General features: G+C 45.3%; 1 protein-coding gene across 1 annotated transcript in view; it reads left to right on the top strand.

Annotated features, from left to right (window-relative positions):
- The window catches only part of TANGO2 (transport and golgi organization 2 homolog), a 538,903-nt gene that overhangs the window by 281,059 nt on the left and 240,636 nt on the right, over positions 1 to 17,208 (top strand). The window contains exon 4 of the mRNA XM_078667926.1: positions 10,842 to 10,930. Within this exon, the coding sequence (XP_078524052.1) occupies positions 10,842 to 10,930 (89 nt within the window). The remainder of the gene's footprint in view (positions 1 to 10,841; positions 10,931 to 17,208) is intronic.

Genomic DNA, 17,208 nt, shown 5'->3' with positions numbered 1-17,208 from the left:
CTAGAGGAACACCCTCAAAACTGTGGGTGGGTTCCATTAGAAGTAACTGAGTCTACCTTAAGATTCTTACCAGACAGCCTCAACTTCAAAGACCTGAACACTCTTACCTCTCAATGGTGCTTTGTGGCATCACTGCCCCCCACTCCCCCAGGACCCACCCAGGTGGTCCTGGAGGGCAAATTCCAGGAGAGACGGGATATTCCAATTCAAGGGCCTCCACATCCTTGACAACTTCAATAATTTGTAGCAATGGGCTCTGCTTTGGATCATCACTGCTTGAACGAGCAGTCTCCCCTTTGTCCCAGAGACTGGACCGCAGCAGAGAAGGAAATGACGTTCTGAGAGACTCCAGATCCTGGATGACTTTAATACGTTGTAGACATTGGTTATGCCCACTCTCTGGTCTCCTGAACTGAATTTCTCTGGGGCCAGATGAACCATCATTAACCTCTCAGGGCACTCCTTAATGATAACTAAAACCGAGAACCACCTGAAGGGTCTCACCTCACTCAATCCAGTGCTTTGAAGAGGATTGTGGTGTCAGGTACAGCACTATCCGAAAGTCTAAAAATAAATAATGCGTTTTTTGCACACCTGGTGGCTGTGAGATGGCCAGTGAGATCTTACAGCACATCCTTGTTAGTACATGTGGGTTTCATACAAATCTTTACCACAATAACCATTATTTGAATCCTTTGTTGTTCTTGTCAGCAGCTGGTGGGTAGAAGGAGTGGTGTCGATACTTAAATGAAAATGAATTCTCTTAGACCCATCCACCGTCTTTAACTTCCCACTACCAGGCAGTTTCGGGGCTCTCTTATATATAATGATTTACATGATTTAAGTTAACTAAAAATGTTGGCTGCTTGTTCCTATCAAGAGCCTAAATCCTCACTAGGACCCAGAGATAATTAGCTCAGTATGAGTCTCATCGTGAAGATGACAGTGCACATGAAGGCCTCTGCCGATCATGTACAGCATTAAAGAGATGTTCAGGAAGAGGAGTCATCCAATATCTAACATGATGCAGAATTCAGCCCTCCGCCTCCATTACAACTCAGAGGTCTTCTATATTATGTGGAAAATTGACCTTGTAGATGGGAATGTTTTGGAATGGTACTGCTAGCTTGTCTTTTTTTAGGTCTCGCCTAGCGATGCAGCACATGCGCTGCTCGCATTGGCGAGATCTATTGTTGTTGGTTTCTGTGCCGAAGGGGGACAGGAGATGTGCACGCGTAGATGACAGTAGATGTGCACGCGAACGCGACATTTTAGCACAACACGCGCATGGCACGCTTTTGGTTTCTCTCCCTCCCCGCATAGAAGTCATGTTTGAACTCTTGACAGCCCTTGTAGGATACATACACGACGTGGAGCTGTGCCGAGTAAGTTGGTGGGAGTGACTGCTAACAGCAGGAGTTATGGAGCTCATCGTAGGTCGAGATAGAGAAGCAATGGGTGTGGAGCTTGTCGTCTGGGGCAGTTGGACTCACAGATGGTATAGTGGCTGCTAGTGCTTTGGAACTTCTTAGTGCTGTTGATACAAAGGGGCTTATTAGTGACACTGTGAGACATCAATGTGAAATGAGGTGCTCCATTTGCTGATGCTGCCTGCCCTGACTGTTAACATGCGCACCTGCAACCGGCTAAACACTGACAGAAACTGGCTCTTTGTGCTACTGCTTCCAGTGGCGCCTTGTACACTTTGGCCAGTTATTTGGTGCTGAGCATTGCTCAGTCCCCGAGAAGCCCAAGTGCCCACCACCGACTGCACCAGGCCTGTGATAGGTCAGCTGCTGTAATTCGAGAGAACACATTACATCGCAGACTGCTTTTTCGTTCACCTCGGAGAGCACGTTTCCACCAGGGGATCAGAGGGGCCACCATCTTGATTGCCTGTAATCTCCGAAGCCTTTGGAGTTTCGCCTCAGTAACACTGTGATACTGCCCAGGACATTATGAGAATCTGGTGAAGAAATTGGATCCCCATACCAGCTAATGAGTTTGCTGTAAAGGCGTGTGGTTCTGGTCACGGATGTTGCAGTTTTAAAGGTGGCAGCAACCAGAGGTCAGGCAGCTGGATGTAGTGTGGGCGTGCATGTAGGCAAACATGCCCTAAAGGCGTGCTTCCAGGCAAAAGAACACACTTTAGAAGGGCCACAGCGGAATCACATGTTCCAGCAAAATATACGCTTGGTCTGGGGGCTCAGTGTGATAACACATTCAGGCAGGAATCGGTATTCGACTGCGTAGAAAGGTTCAAATCCCTGGGGGAGGGGTGCGGCTCTCACACTTTCATCCTTCCAAGGTTAATGACAGGAGTACAGTTGGGTAACCATAAACATCCATTTTTTCTGTTGGTGCCATAATTCCCCTGCTGGGGTGAATGTGCCTTTACAAATATACATGTGAAGTTTGCACATAAACGCACAGAAATGAAGTGATCCTTGGAGAAACAGCGCTCTAGAATAGTCATTCAGTTAGCCCTTTACAGTTTAGTCGTTGACCTTTTGGGGAACCTTATGAGTCCAGTGACATAGGTTTATGTATACGTATGTATTTATGTGGTGCAAACCTAGCTGTAAAGCATGGGAGTGTTGTAAAACATTCACCTTGGACTCTGAGATCTGCTCTGGCATCTACTTTCTAGAAAAGAGATGGTCACTGACACTGAATCCTGCTGGACTAGTGAGACATGTGAGAGGGTATGGAAAGAGGTCACAGTACGTCAATAAGGCTCTAGTGCTCAGAAAGAAGAGCTTCTGGTAAGCCATTTCAGAGTGTACTGCCCTCAGTAAATATCCTACGGCCTCCTATCGAGGGCAGTTGTAAAGCATCAGGCCAGGGAAGACTTTTATTTGCTGGGCGTAGTTATCTGGTGGTATGAGGGAAGGTCTTCTTGTTGGCAGCGTAGGAGAGGGCTCCGTGGTAATCACTGTGGTGTTGAGGTAAGCCGATTCTTCTTTGTAATATAGGCTTCTACCCACCAGGATACCATCTCTTGTGTATATATAAAAAAACAAGCATTTGCAATACAATAGGTCTCACATTTATGCAAATTTGAGCTATTGACATTGCAAATGACAATGCCTTTTATTCTTGTTTTCGTTTTTAAAACATAAATAAAAGGCATTGTCATTTACAATGCCAATAGCTGAAACTCGCGTAAATGCGAGACCTATTGCATTGCAAATGCTTGTTATATATTCTGCAGCCATGTCATATATAGGAAAGGCAGCACTGAGAAATCAGTTATATTCTGTGGCCTGTTCTACTTCGTCCAGACTGAACCAGAAATATGCAGTAATACAGCCACATGGGAGATGTAGGACTCAGACTGGCATGTCTGGATGGCAACCGCCGGGAGTAGGGAGGAACGTCTAGGTGAAAGGGGAAGCGGTGGTGAAACACTGACACAACATGGCAGTTTAGGTTCACCCTTGAGCAGCACAGAGGGACACAGCTCATGCAGAGGTCTGAAGCAGAGAGGTGCCATATGCAATCAAAGATGCAGTCAAAGACACAACCTCAACAGTTCCCCTGCTGAGCAAAACACAACTGAGGGAAAGCAGGCAGCTGGTATCTGTGTACAGTCATGGCAGTGCTGCCCTGGGATCCTCCTATCGTGTTATTGAAGAAGAGTGCGGCACTCCAAACGCAGACCATTGTCCTTGGTGTCATGATATAGAGAGAGCCGCACTCTGTTTTCGCAGTTGATGAAAGTGTGTTCAGGGACATCACATTTTAGGAAAAACTGTACTCAACAACTTTATTTTATGAGAAGACCAATACTCAGCAATATCATGTTAAGTCACATATAAATCGCTGTTAAAGGAATTATAAATCTCCGATATTGGAGGAACAGTCCTACAAGTAGTTATTGGAAGAGCAGCTCTTTGAGACTTTTGTATTCTAAGGAAAACAATAGTCTTTAGTCTTCCGGTGTATGTAGAGCCCTCCTTAGAGATGTAGCATGTGGGAATTGTTTTCAGACACCTTGTATCCTATCAGAGCATATTTTCTTCTGGGAAAAAAAGTGGTATGTGGATGGTTAAAATGTCAGAACCTATGTTTATGATTTATTGATTAAGGAGTTTTATATGGTGTTAATAAATACACCTCATGGCTGCTTCAGACTACCAAATAGAACGTGTCCTTGCAAAAGTTGCACGTGGATCACAGTCCCAGTCAACCTTTAGTCAGTGTGATATTGCCTGAACTACTGAAGTTCTGTAGTTTCAGAGGAAATTGATCTTTGTGGATAGCCCACAAGACAGAGGTCTCCAGAAGAGGGGCAGCTTTCAGGTCTGCCTGAATTTGTTGCAGAGAGGCTGAGATCTCTGTGTGGGTTCAGTTTGTTCTAGAATTGGACTCCAGTGATCTTGATCTGCTACTTCCTGTCTTGCCTGTGCTGGCCCATTAAGCATGGTTTGTCTTAATCTCTGGCTGCTTATGGGACAAAGCAGGTGGCTAGATTGTTGAGGAATCAAGGTCTTTGTTCCCTGGAGCAATGTGTATGAAACATAGGACTTGAAGTAAATATGTTGTTGACCAGGGCCAATACAGGAACTTACGGCTGGAGAAATCTATTGGTATTTCTTTGAGGTTAGGCATTCCTGGCAGGCTGGTTCTGGACCCATAAAGTTAGAGTTTTCACACTGATAGACCAGCTGAAACCCAGACCAGCTTAAACCCTTTAACACATTAGAGTGGGAGATTCAATTTGGGGCATTACAAAAATGAACATCAGCCTAACATATTTTAAATATGAAAGACTCTTGTAAGAGCAGCCAGCAGAATCTGAGACTTTGGGGTCTTATCCAGACTATTCTCCATTTCGAGGGGGCCCTGCTAACGTTGCCCCTTAATACCATTGTTATGTGCGCTTGCAGTGGAGCCGCTCACCCAATGGGTACAGATTGATGCACTGGTGTAAAGCTCTAAGTGGGTCTTGGGGTGGAGTATCATGTCATTCTATACACAGACTACTTGCTTTCATTCTTGAGCTACCCTTCTCCAGGGGTTCCGGCCTGTGAGCTAACATAGAATTTGGGACCCCCTCTGTAATTGCTTCTACGACCAGGGAAAAGAGAGGACTACACTTCACATAAAATATCAGCAAGATTCCCCCATGGTCAGATCATAGTTTCATTTGTGGCATTGCTCTTCAAATTAGACAATTAGCCTTTCTTTCAGTACAGGAATGACAATGTCTTTTCTTTCATTGGTTATTTTGTATTTCTTTTTTTCTTCATAAATTTTATCAAAATTATTTAAAACAATTTTTTCTCATTTTAAGTCTTTTTCATAGTGAGCATTAATTCATTAACATTGGTGTTAATCCAAACAATTATAAAAGTGAAAGGTGAATAACAGTTTTATGCAGTTTCTCCAAAATGTTTTGTGTGTTCCACAACCATTCCCCTGTTACACACACTAACTCACATACATATGACTCATACCATACCACAATCTTACAAACTCTAAAACAATCTCTAAGTTTGAGGTAACACAGATCGTATATGTTATTTTACGCCTGGCGTAAAATAACCTAGCATAAATAACTGCATAAAACTGCGTTATTCACCTTTCACTTTTATAATTGTTTGGATTAACACCAATGTTAATGAATTAATGCTCACTAAGAAAAAGACTTAAAATGAGAAAAAATTGTTTTAAATAATTTTGATAAAATTTATGAAGAAAAAAAGAAATAAAAAATAACCAATGAAAGAAAATACATTGTCATTCCTGTACTGAATGAAAGGCTAATTGTCTAATTTGAAGAGCAATGCCACAAATGAAACTATGATCTGACCATGGGGGAATCTTGCTGATATTTTCCGGCCTGTGAGCTATTCAAATCCTAAACTCATTTGAGGAATATTTAGAGCTTGGAGTAAATTGGCATAAACCTTATTCAAAGTCGATGAGAGGAGTGTGTGGGCTTTACTTGTGTGTGTACATAGTCTAGAAGTACAATGTGGCCCAAGTTTTCCATGCCCTTAAAAGTTACTTTGGTCGGCGGAGAGCTCTTCCTGTATCCTTTATGGGTCTGGTGGGCCTGAAATGAAATGAAATTTAAATGTATAACACGCACTAATACCCGGAGGTGTCTAGGCCTGCTCAGTATGTTGTCCCTCCTTCCCCAAGCTATGATATTCACTGCAGGATTATCCATTCCCTACCCTGGGTATGTTTTTTCAGCAATCATCAGCACCTCTTTTCCTTTACGTGGGCAGGGGGGTACTTAGGGTGTTGATGGATGAGTACAATGAGACGCGAGATTCCAACGATACGCGAGGCGGGAGCCTGGTGATTAATACTAGGCTGCTCCAGCCACTAGCACATTAATTATTCCTTGCACCTGAGGCGGAAGTCGGGTGGTAGTCAGTACGTATTTTAAAACGTTGTGTTATTAATTTTCATTTGCGGCGCTTTTGACTTTTGTCATTTTAAAATAATTCTCCCTTCTGCTTTAAAACATTGTTGCACCCCCTCCGAGCTCACAATCGACTAGGGATTGTGGCCGGTAATCGCGGGACCAGACCCCTGAAAACTACGGCAGGGAACTACAAGTCCTAGCGCCCTTGCTGTAGTAGGGACTACAAATACAGATGGCCACTGCTTCGCGCAGCGAACGCGAGCAGCGGGCGCGCCACTGTCGTGCCGAGTCACGCCTTAGTCCAGCCCGTCTGTGCTCGTCCACGCCGAGGACGGGCCTAGGGCTACACACTATACTCAGGCGACTCCTCTATCCAAAAACGCCATCTTAGCTTTAAATATTAGCTGTTCCCTTTGCCACCATACCCTCGATGTAGACAAGTGGGTAGGTCCCATTTGTTGTGCGGTCTGTAGACATACACTTAAACCCTATCACCCTATTGTAAATCAACCCACTCCTAACTTCCTGAAGGGTGGTCTGATTAATGCACGCTCCATGTGCAAACATGCACTTCACATTTTTTGACCTAATTAGCGAAAACGATTTAGATTGTTTATTTATAACAGAAACCTGGCTTTCAATGCTGGTCCAACCCTGATATAGTCCACGCCGTCCCCCCTGGTTACTCTATCTGTAGACAAGATCGCGTAGAACAGCGTGGTGGTGGCTTGGCTATCATTTACAAAGATGTCTAAAAGTGTTCTGTTAGAGAACTTCCTGATATCAAAGAAGCTGAGAGCTTATACTTTTGTATTTAAGTGCATGACACTTTCTCCTTTTCAGGAGCATTGTTTTATCGTCCCCCCGTAATCCCACGCAATTCTTTGCTAGTGTGGGAGAAGTATTGAGCGACCTGACCCTCAGATATTCCAATTTTACTATAGTAGGTGATCTAAATCTCCACTTAGACGACCCTAATGACAATCACGCCTCTAATTTTAAGGAAATCTTACAGATCCTGGGATTAACTCTCAGAACTTTTAAAACCACTCACTAGGCCGGACACTCCCTTGACTGTATTAGTTCTAACTTGGATAATATGATGGTTAAGGATCCCATACCTCAAACCTGGACCGATCACTTCTTCATTGAATTCTATATTGAACTCACAGGGAATCAATTGAAGCCTAAAGAGGTAATGAGTAGGGGAAACGCTCTACCCAACTGGGGAAAAATTATGAAACATCCTGATCTAACTAGTTGTGGCCAAGGAAATCAAACCCATTCTTTCGGGGAATACTACCATAGACTATCAAAAATTTGAAAAATGGATGACTGACATTGGTAACAATATTAGAAACCCAGAAAGAACTAGAGATTCCATAGGAAAAAGGAACATTTCTGCTCCCTGGTTTTCAGACACCTTAAAAGACCAACTAGTGGAAATCAAACTCTTAGAACGAAAATGGCGACGGAACTATGACAATCACGCCAAAGTGATATATAAGACAGCTAGGAGAGCGTATCACTCTGCCATTAAGGATGCAAAAATTAGTTATTTCACTTCCCGTATTGAAGCAGCTAGCAACAACCAAAAAGAAATTTTTAAAATTGTTAACAGCTTCACTAAACCTAAAATTGCTACTCGCGAGAGTCCCCCGTCCCAAATTTTATGTAACAACATAGCTTCTTACTTCACCCAAAAAATAGAAATGCTCACCAATGACTTTCCCCAATTCCTAACAGCAGAACCTGGAAGTGAAACTGTTCTCAAGCCCCATCAACCCAGATGGGAAATATTTAGTCATATTAGTCTTGATGACACTCTACAAGGAATTTCCACCCTCAAATCCGGATCCCCTTCTGACCCCTGCCCCCCCTCATTTCTTAAATCCATAACACAGGAGGCCAACCCCTATATCAACGCCATCATTAACTCATCTTTCCAATCTGGGGAGATTCCTCCTCAATGGAAGGTAGCAATAGTGAAACCTCTACAGAAAAAGGTCTCTCAAGACCCTACTATACTTTCCAATCTACGCCCCATTTCTCTTCTTCCTGCCATCTGCAAGATTGCAGAATCCTTTGCAAATAAACAACTAATGGCATTTCTTGAGGAAAATGGCATATTACATTCCTGTCAGGCAGGTTTAAGAACCCATCATTCCACTGAATCTGCACTACTATCTTCCACTGAAACCATTCGTGCTGCATTGGATCAGGGCAAACATGCTGTCCTGATCCTATTAGATCTTTCGGCAGCATTCGACACGGTATCCCATGCTATCCTTTTACATCGCCTTACCACCGCAGGCATAGCAGGAACCGTGTTCGAATGGTTTAAAAACTATTTAGCATACAGGCGTCAAATTGTAAGGCTGGGCGATTTTTCTTCAGAAGAAATAATCACTAAAACTGGGGTCCCTCAGGGCTCTAGTTTAAGCCCTACCTTATTTAACCTGTACATGGTTCCCTTACTAAATTTAATTTCCTCCTTCAACATCAGTACTGTCGCCTACGCCGACGACACTCAGCTTGTTCTGACCCTTGACAAAAATCAATCTAATGCAGAACAAATATTAAAAGAATGTCCGTCAGCAACCTTCAAATGGATGTCTCACAACCACTTGAAGTGTAATTCGTCCAAGACTGAAATTATCCCTTTTGGACCTAATAATTCCTTCTCGCCGCAAGACTGGTGGCCTGAACAGGCAGAAGCCCCCCCTAACACTATCAATGCTGCTAGAAACCTAGGCATAAAGTTTGATAACACTCTGACTTTCAACCAACAAGCCAAGGACGTAGCAGGGGTATGCTTCGACATCATCAGGAGCCTTAGGAATTTTTTTGATCTTCTTCCCCTGAGTGCTAGACGTACGGTAGCTGTTGCCCTTATTACATCTAGGCTGGACTATTGTAATAGCCTTTATGCAGGACTTAACAAATCAGCCCTGCATAAACTTCAAATGGTCCAGCATGCAGCTGCCAGACTTGTCCTCAGATTGCCTAGGAAATCTTCGGCTTCTGCAGCTTTGGATGCACTACACTGGCTTCCTATACACAAGCGCATACTCTTTAAAGTTCTTACCATTACTTACAGAGCCTTCCACCACCACGGCCCACTGTACCTGCGCAAACACTTCGAACAATATCATCCGTCAAGATCACTCGGGTCCTCTACAGCTAACCTGCTCCTTGTCCCTAGGTTCAAAATGTCAACTAAAAGAGGAAAATCCATTGCAGTTATTGGCACGAAAGCATGGAACAAACTCCCTCCATTCCTGCGTCAATCCACAACTGAACCAAAATTCAGAAAGTCCTTAAAAACATGGATCTACTCCCTGTCCAACTCCGAATGCATAGAATTTATATGATGTGCTCTATAGACAGGCAGCTTCTTTTCTCCTACCACCTGCTGTTTTTCTGGAATCCAAGCGCCAAGATACTCCTTGGAGTGATAGTGCGCTATATAAGTACCATCTCACATCACATCACATCACATTACTGTGAGGGAACGTATGGGGATTTATTGAGCCAGGCAAGTTGCTGCTCTATTGGTCATTGTACCTATGCTGTTCAGCCACTGTGCTTGCCTTACTGGCCCTGGCCAACACAAATCCCCTACATGCCAGGATCCAGATGGTCAATGGAGTTAGTAGACAGGGTCTCTAGGGAAACCCATATGGCGCCAAGGGAAATTGCCGGCTCTGCCCGATGTCAGCTGATATAATTCGGATACTTGCATGACCTCCATGTCATGAAAAACATGCGTCACCTGTTGGATTACACTGTGGAACCTGAGAGCATCAATTTCCCGATTACAATTTGAGGGTGTGGAGTGATCGATACTTTCTGCACTGGGATAGCTTTTATCCTCTCCAAGACAGTAGGGTAGTAGCTTCCCTTTGCTCCCAAACGTGCATTTTTAGGTCTCTTGGAAGACTTGGATGTCGATACATTAACAGAAACAGAAAAAAGTTAATTTCTTAGGTCCGACTGTCACCAAGCAGAACCATGCACACAAATGAAGAGGTATGGTGAAGCAGCTGAGGTCAGCGAATTGATTAGAGGTATGGACAAGTGTCTGACCATGGAGCGACTGATATACTGGGCTTGGAGCAGCACGAAGACACGCAGAAAAATCTGGGTCTCCTCAATGTTTAACATCAATATCATTATGTCAGGCTGGGTAACTGAATTGGTGTCCTTCTATTGCATTACCTGCATATAAAATGTGAAATACAAACAAGTTTGCGTCTACATTCCACAGCTGTGCAGATTTGATAACGTGCCATTCCTTGCTTTGCTCGTAATTGTCTTATACAAAATGTCAATAAAATTGTTTATTTATAAAGTGAGGATTGTGTGAAAGTAACAAAATAACTCCATGATGAAGTGTGGGAGAGCAGTGCATTCACAGTCTAAAGTTGTTTTGCTATCACTTCTTGTTTTACAGGCTCATTCTGGCAGCCAATAGGGACGAGACCTACCTCAGACCCTCCAGACCAGCAGATTTCTGGGGGAACAACAACGACATTCTCAGTGGTGAGTGCAAAACGACAAACCAGTGATGTGATAGGCTCACACTGATTTAGGGTGCTAGGATACATTTCAGTGGCCAGAATTACCCAGAGTGCACTTTGAGGGTGGGTCTTTGCATCTGTTGCGAAGTATCTGCTTCTGCTTTAAAATACAGTGGTCTGCTAATGTGGTTTCATTACATCATATATATCTTTACATATATAGCTCATCACCTCTGTGGTGTATGATCCAGTTGTGCACCTTTCGCAAGAGGTTTGACCCGTGCTTCCAAATTACATTGATGAATGTAATTGAACCTACGTGTGTGTGTGTTTGTTTGTTTGTTTGTTTATATGTATAGTTTCAGCCTTAACTTGCACTTTGAATAATAAAACTGCAAACATCACCTTAATGGAGGAATTGCTGTGCTGCCCTCTTCTATCTGGCCACCGAATGAAAGGAAGTTTGTGGATTTGGGAAAGGAGAATCAAAATAATTTGTAAATATATATTCACTAGAGAAAAGAAAAACGTTACAGGGACATTAAAGTTGGGCTCACATTTCACTCATACAAAACCATAGAAATTCAGTGGTTATAGTTAACATAGCTAACTATAACTTTCACCCCGTAATGCACTTCTTATGACCTCACATATTACATCACTCAAGACATCGTCAGTGACATCACTGATGATCTCTCCAAAGACATCACTGATGGCATCATCCAGTGAGTATAAGTGTTTTCTAAGAGTTTGAGTGTTAAGTATATATGCTAAGCTGCTACCAAGTGTATTTAGTATACCAGGTGTACTACTAGTGAATGATAAGACTTCTAACATATAATATATGAGTGGCTGTGTGTATCTGTGTGTGAGTGGGTGACTGAGTGGCTATATGGGTGTGTGAGTGGCTGTGTGGGTTGGTGTATGAGTTGCTGTATTGGTAATTGAGTGAGTCCTTGATGTTTTGGGACCCCTACCAAGGATCATCATGGGCTTTAGTTATTCTTGGAAATGCCAATGCTGGCCTCAATGCTGAGAAGCATAGAGTAGTCCTCATGAAAATTAATCCCAAACATGGAGACCTGGCTGAGAGAGACTTCCAAGAATCGCAAACGCCTCCTCTTCCGAGAGGACATGTTTAAGACAGTTGGCAAGTACGTAGCTACCTTTACTGCCCTCCACAAGGCCCAATCTAACATGCACAGGGTTTTCAGCCCATAGGTTTTTGGATGGGCCGGCAAAAGGGACTTTCGGCTGGCCAAGGCTTCCAGAGGTCCCACTTCACAAACTTTCGACAAAGAGGCTTTGGCGGAGGATATAAAGTCAGAGGATCCATGGCCTTCTATCCCCATAGAGGACGTCTGCATTGTGCAAGGGGGAACAGGTCGTGTGCACAAGGCTCAACTGGTTACCAGGGTGAATACAGTGATTTCACCGAATTCTTCTTTCCTGGAAGAGTGGGAGGTCGTCTCTGACTTTTTACCCACGTCTGGGAGGCTATAACGCAGGACCCTTGAGTGTTGGAGATCGTCCAGGGTTTCAAAATAGATTTCCTGATGGAACCCTCTGGAGATGTTTCCCCAGAGAGTGGTGGAAGAAGTGGTAAAAAGTATGTTGCAAAGGGCGCCATTATAGAAGTTCCCTTAGTCCACAAGTTTTTTGTAAGTACACTTTTACTAGTGGAAAATGAAGAACAGGGGTGGTGGTCATCATACACGTACGAGATCTAAACATGTTCCATGTATAGAGACATTTCAAAATGGAAGGGATCCATCTCTTAATGGATATGTTACGAGAGAAGGATTGGTTGATAAAACTGAACCTGAAAGATGCCTATTTTACCATTCCAATGGCCCGGGAGTGTTACCAATTCTCCAGTTTTGTATCTTTTATAGATTCACATGCTTGAATCTTCCTTGTCGTCATGGTTGGAGTCCCACAGTAACAGTAAAATAGCAGTATAAAAGCTTAATCTCCCTTGAAAATCATGGGATTTAGTAACCAGTTAACCTCATTAAAGAACATCTAAACTCCAGCCAATCACATCAGACCTAGAGTATCCATCCCCTGCAGTGCCGTCGTACCTCAGATTTCTTACCGCACGTCGTGTGTTAGGGAGTCTCCCTTAGCTCTGCTCAGTCACAGTGTTTCTACCTTGAACTTTTCAACTTTGAGCTAGCAGTTCCTTTTCCTCAACCTTCTCTTCAACTGAGGTGTTGCTAGAAAGTGAGTTTATCCTTTTCTTTCTGTATTTGCTGCAGAATGTCAGAGTCTAAAAAGGGGCTGTTCGGGGCCTTTAAGATATGTTGAAAGTCCAGGTTCTCCTCTGAAGATCCTCATAAAGAGTGTTTTTACTGCCTTTACCCAGATCACGAGCCTAGAGACTGTAAGCACTGCCAGACTTTTTCTCCAAAAACCCTCAAGGATCGTGAGGGAAGACTTCTCCTTTGGCTTCAAAAGAGAAAATCTGTAAAAGATTCTGGCTCAGAGAGTGAGGAAAGGCCTCATACCTCCCCAAAGAAAAGGAAGGAAGAAGATCCTCATTCTGTGCAGAGTGATCCGAAAAAGTCAAGATCTAAGAACAAGGGGTCTTCCGTGGAAAAAAGGGCTAAAAAGGGGCAACCTGGCTATTCTCATACCCAAAAAAGATCTGGTTCTGCTCCTCCTTCTGTGCCACATACTCCATCTCAGAAAATCTGCCCGTGGACTGGTCTTTTTCCGCCTCCGACCGTTGAAATAAGGGCTCCGTCGACTGTTTCTTCAGCACCATCTATGATGTTGACGGTCAAAACTATGACAGCTGTGGCATCGACGAAAACTGAAATGGTGATGCTGGCTGCTTCTGTGCGGAGTTCAACATCGTTGAGAGCTTCGTAGTTGATGGTTCATTTGGGAGCTGCGTCGACGACGAGCATCTCTGCCCCGTCGACGGACATTTCCACACCGTCAGCGCAGTCTCTAACAACAATCCTGTTGACGAGGAAAATGGACATGCCAGTCTCTAAAACAATACCTTCATTGTTGCAGGACTTTTCCAAGATTTCTCCCCTGCCTCCTTCTCGCCTCCTGCATTTCCAGGAATCGAAGAATGTAGGTCCTTATGGCCCGCTTACAGCCCCTCTCAACTCAGATTAAAGTGCTTGGAATCAGAGGAAGAAGACCAACCAGATGACCCTTCGGCGTTCTTGGATGGTGAATATTCCTTCTCAGACAGAAGCTCAGGCATGCAGCGCTTGGACACTTTTCAAGAGCATTACCCCTATTATGAGCAGAAAGAGGAGGACCGCCAACAGGAACCCTCCATTAACTTTCCGATGTCACAGGTCACAGACTTACGTATGATGCTCAGTGACTACTATAAAAGTTTCCCTGAAGCTAATGTAGCTCAAAAGCCAGTTCCTCGACAGGAGGACCCTGTCGTTATACCAGATCAGGAAACTCCACCTGCTCCACAAAAACAGAAGTCCTTCCTCCCCTGCAGATTCTTGCCCGAGCATCAGACAGCAGTGACCAACAATTGGAAGAAAGGGAGCTACAAGTGGATTCTGATGTCCATTATGAATGGATGGAGTGTGGCACACACACCACCTTCTCCCACGCTGCCAGTGGCAGATTATCCTCCAGCAGATCTCGGCAGCTTCCATGACCTTTTCGAGAGGGAGAGAGGGCTTTGAAACGTTTTGACCTCCCCATGCCGGTCAAGCAAGCGGAATGCTTCTTGTATGATTTCAAGGCTGCCACGCAGTGTTGTGTTACGGCAATCCCTATTGTTGACTTCCTGTACCACTCCGCCAGTCAAGGAAGGGCGCAGGTTACACAATATTGGGAAGAGATTTTCCGAGCTGCTGGCAACAGCCATCAGAGCCTCCAATGCCATGGCCATCCTTGGGAGGTACGATAGGCAGATGTGGCCCCCATTGACCCTCAGCAGCCAAGGAGACTTCATCCCCCTACCAGTTGTGAGCCAGGAGGTGCATTTTCAGAGTGGTGGAGAAAGAGGGCATGGCCTCTGATGACCTCTCAGCAATCTCACTGTTTGGGACTTTGTGGAGGCAATAGGAGGGCTTGTTGGCCCGCAAGGACCCACAGCATTCGAGCAGACTTCATTCCCCAACCAGCAGTGTGCCAAGAGGCACATTTGCAGAGTGGTGGAGAAAGGGTACATGGCCTTCAAAGATCCCTCAGCAGTGCAGTTGTATGGAACTTAATGGAGGGCTTGTTGGCCCCCTCTGAAGCCAAGGGGACTTCATCCCCCAGCAAGCAGTGCACCAGGAGGCACGTTTGCAGAGTGGTGGAGAAAGGGGGCGTGACCTCCAAAGTCCTCTCAGCAATCAGGCTTTGTGAGACCTACTAGAGGTAACAGGATGGCGTAGTGGCCCCCAAGGACTTTGCAGGAGTGGTGGCAAAAGGGAGTGGGGCCTCCGGCGACTTGCCAAGCCGGCCTTTTATAAAACAAATTATGGAAAGGGGCCATGTGACCCCTCTTCCCTGGGCCAATTCCAGCCCCAGAGACCCCATCCCCCATGGTCGGGCCTTTCTTGAATAGGAGAGGGGGGAACCATGCGACCTCCTCCTGGACCGATTTCGGACTTGGGGACCCCATCCCACTAGGCCTGTTCTCTATAGTGGGTGCCCTGGTCCCACCCAGGGCAGCCACTCCCCATTAATGGGTACAGCAGGGGAGCCTAAAGGCCCCCGCAATCCCTTCTGGTTCCCAGCCTCCTGCGGGAGCCGGAATTGCTTTTACTGAGAGGGTGCTGCTAAAAAGCAGCTTCCTCTCTGTAAAAGCAATTGGTCACCGCTTTCAGTAAGTGAGACATTTTCAATGCTCACACTGGCTGAAAGCGGAGCACAGTTTTCTCTCCTGCCAAACCATAGCAAACTGCTAAGTCCTGGGGATGGGCACCCCGGGGCATAGCAGGACCCGGCCCTGGAGGTGGTGGTCCCTAGGACCATGTATGGCTCCAGGAGGAGGGGGCCATGCGATCCCCCACCAATCGTTACTTTAATCCTGGGGAGGTGGTGCTCCCTGGGGCCGAGCGGCTGCAACGGACCCCTTCCAATTATACTATTTGACTCCTGGGTAAGTTAATTGCCCTGGTAAGGTGGTGGTCCCTGGGACTGCGGGGGGGGGGCGGGGTGGACACCTGGGCCTTCCGCATTTCTATGACTGATTACCCCAGGAAGTGGCGGTCTCCGTGGCTATTTCTATTTCTATTTAAAATTATTTATACAGCGCACGTACACCAGCGGTTTCTTGGCGCTAAAACTGAAAGAGGTCAGGGCAGAAAACCCGGAGTAGGAGAAAAATGAGAGACTATAGTATTAGTTAAAGGATTTGGCGAAAAGGTATGCCTTGAGTTGTTTCCGGAATAACAGGTAAGAGGTTGAAGCTCTGAGCTCTGCAGGCAAAGAGTTCCAAAAAGTAGGGGCGAGAGTCGCAAACTTTGAGCCTCCCCATTTCTTTCTTCGAAACCGTGGGACAGTGAGAAGGGATTGGGAAGATGACCTCAGTTCCCTAGATGGAACATAGGGAATGATCGCCGAGGAGATGAAAGCTGGCGCCGTGCCCAGTCGAGCTTGAAAGGTGATAGATGCAAGCTTGAACTGGACACGGGCACAGACAGGAAGCCAATGCAAAGATTTCAGGAGGGGAGTGGTATGGGAGGATTTTGGGAGTTTGAACACCAGGCGCGCCGCCTGGTTTTGGATCTGCTGCAAACGCCGAAGACTATATGCAGGGATACCTGCATATAGGGCGTTGCCATAATCCAGGCGGGATACGACCATGGCAAGAGTGATAAGTTTTAGGGCATCAAAAGAAAAAAAGCGGGACACCTTGCGAATAGTGCGAAGTGCCAAAAAGGAGGAGGAAACCACAGAACTAACCTGGGAGTGAAGGGTGAGTTGGGAGTTGAGCTTGATGCCTAGAGTTTTAACTGAGGTAGAGGGAACAGGTGGGGCACCAAGGGAAGGGGGCCAAAAGATGGGGGACCAGGGACTGGATGAACCGCCCGTCAACACCAGCTCAGTCTTGTCTGGGTTGAGTTTAAGATGGTTATGGTTCATCCAGTCTCGGATGTGAATCATGATAGTTTGAAAGTTGGAGACAGAGTCGGGAGAAGAGGAAAGGTTGAACACAAGCTGGAGGTCGTCCGCATAATTAAATACGGAGACCTCCATTTGTTGCAGTGAAAAGATAAGAGGGGAGATGTAGAGATTGAATAAGAGGGGAGAAAGGGAGGATCCTTGGGGAACCCCGCACTGAACGTCGCGGAAGTTCGCAGTGAAATCTCCCAG

The sequence above is a fragment of the Lissotriton helveticus genome, chromosome 11 (assembly GCF_964261635.1).
Source record: "Lissotriton helveticus chromosome 11, aLisHel1.1, whole genome shotgun sequence".
NCBI classification, from domain to species: domain Eukaryota; kingdom Metazoa; phylum Chordata; class Amphibia; order Caudata; family Salamandridae; genus Lissotriton; species Lissotriton helveticus.
Note: the sequence above shows the minus strand (reverse complement) of the source record. Positions and strands in the feature narration are given on the sequence as shown.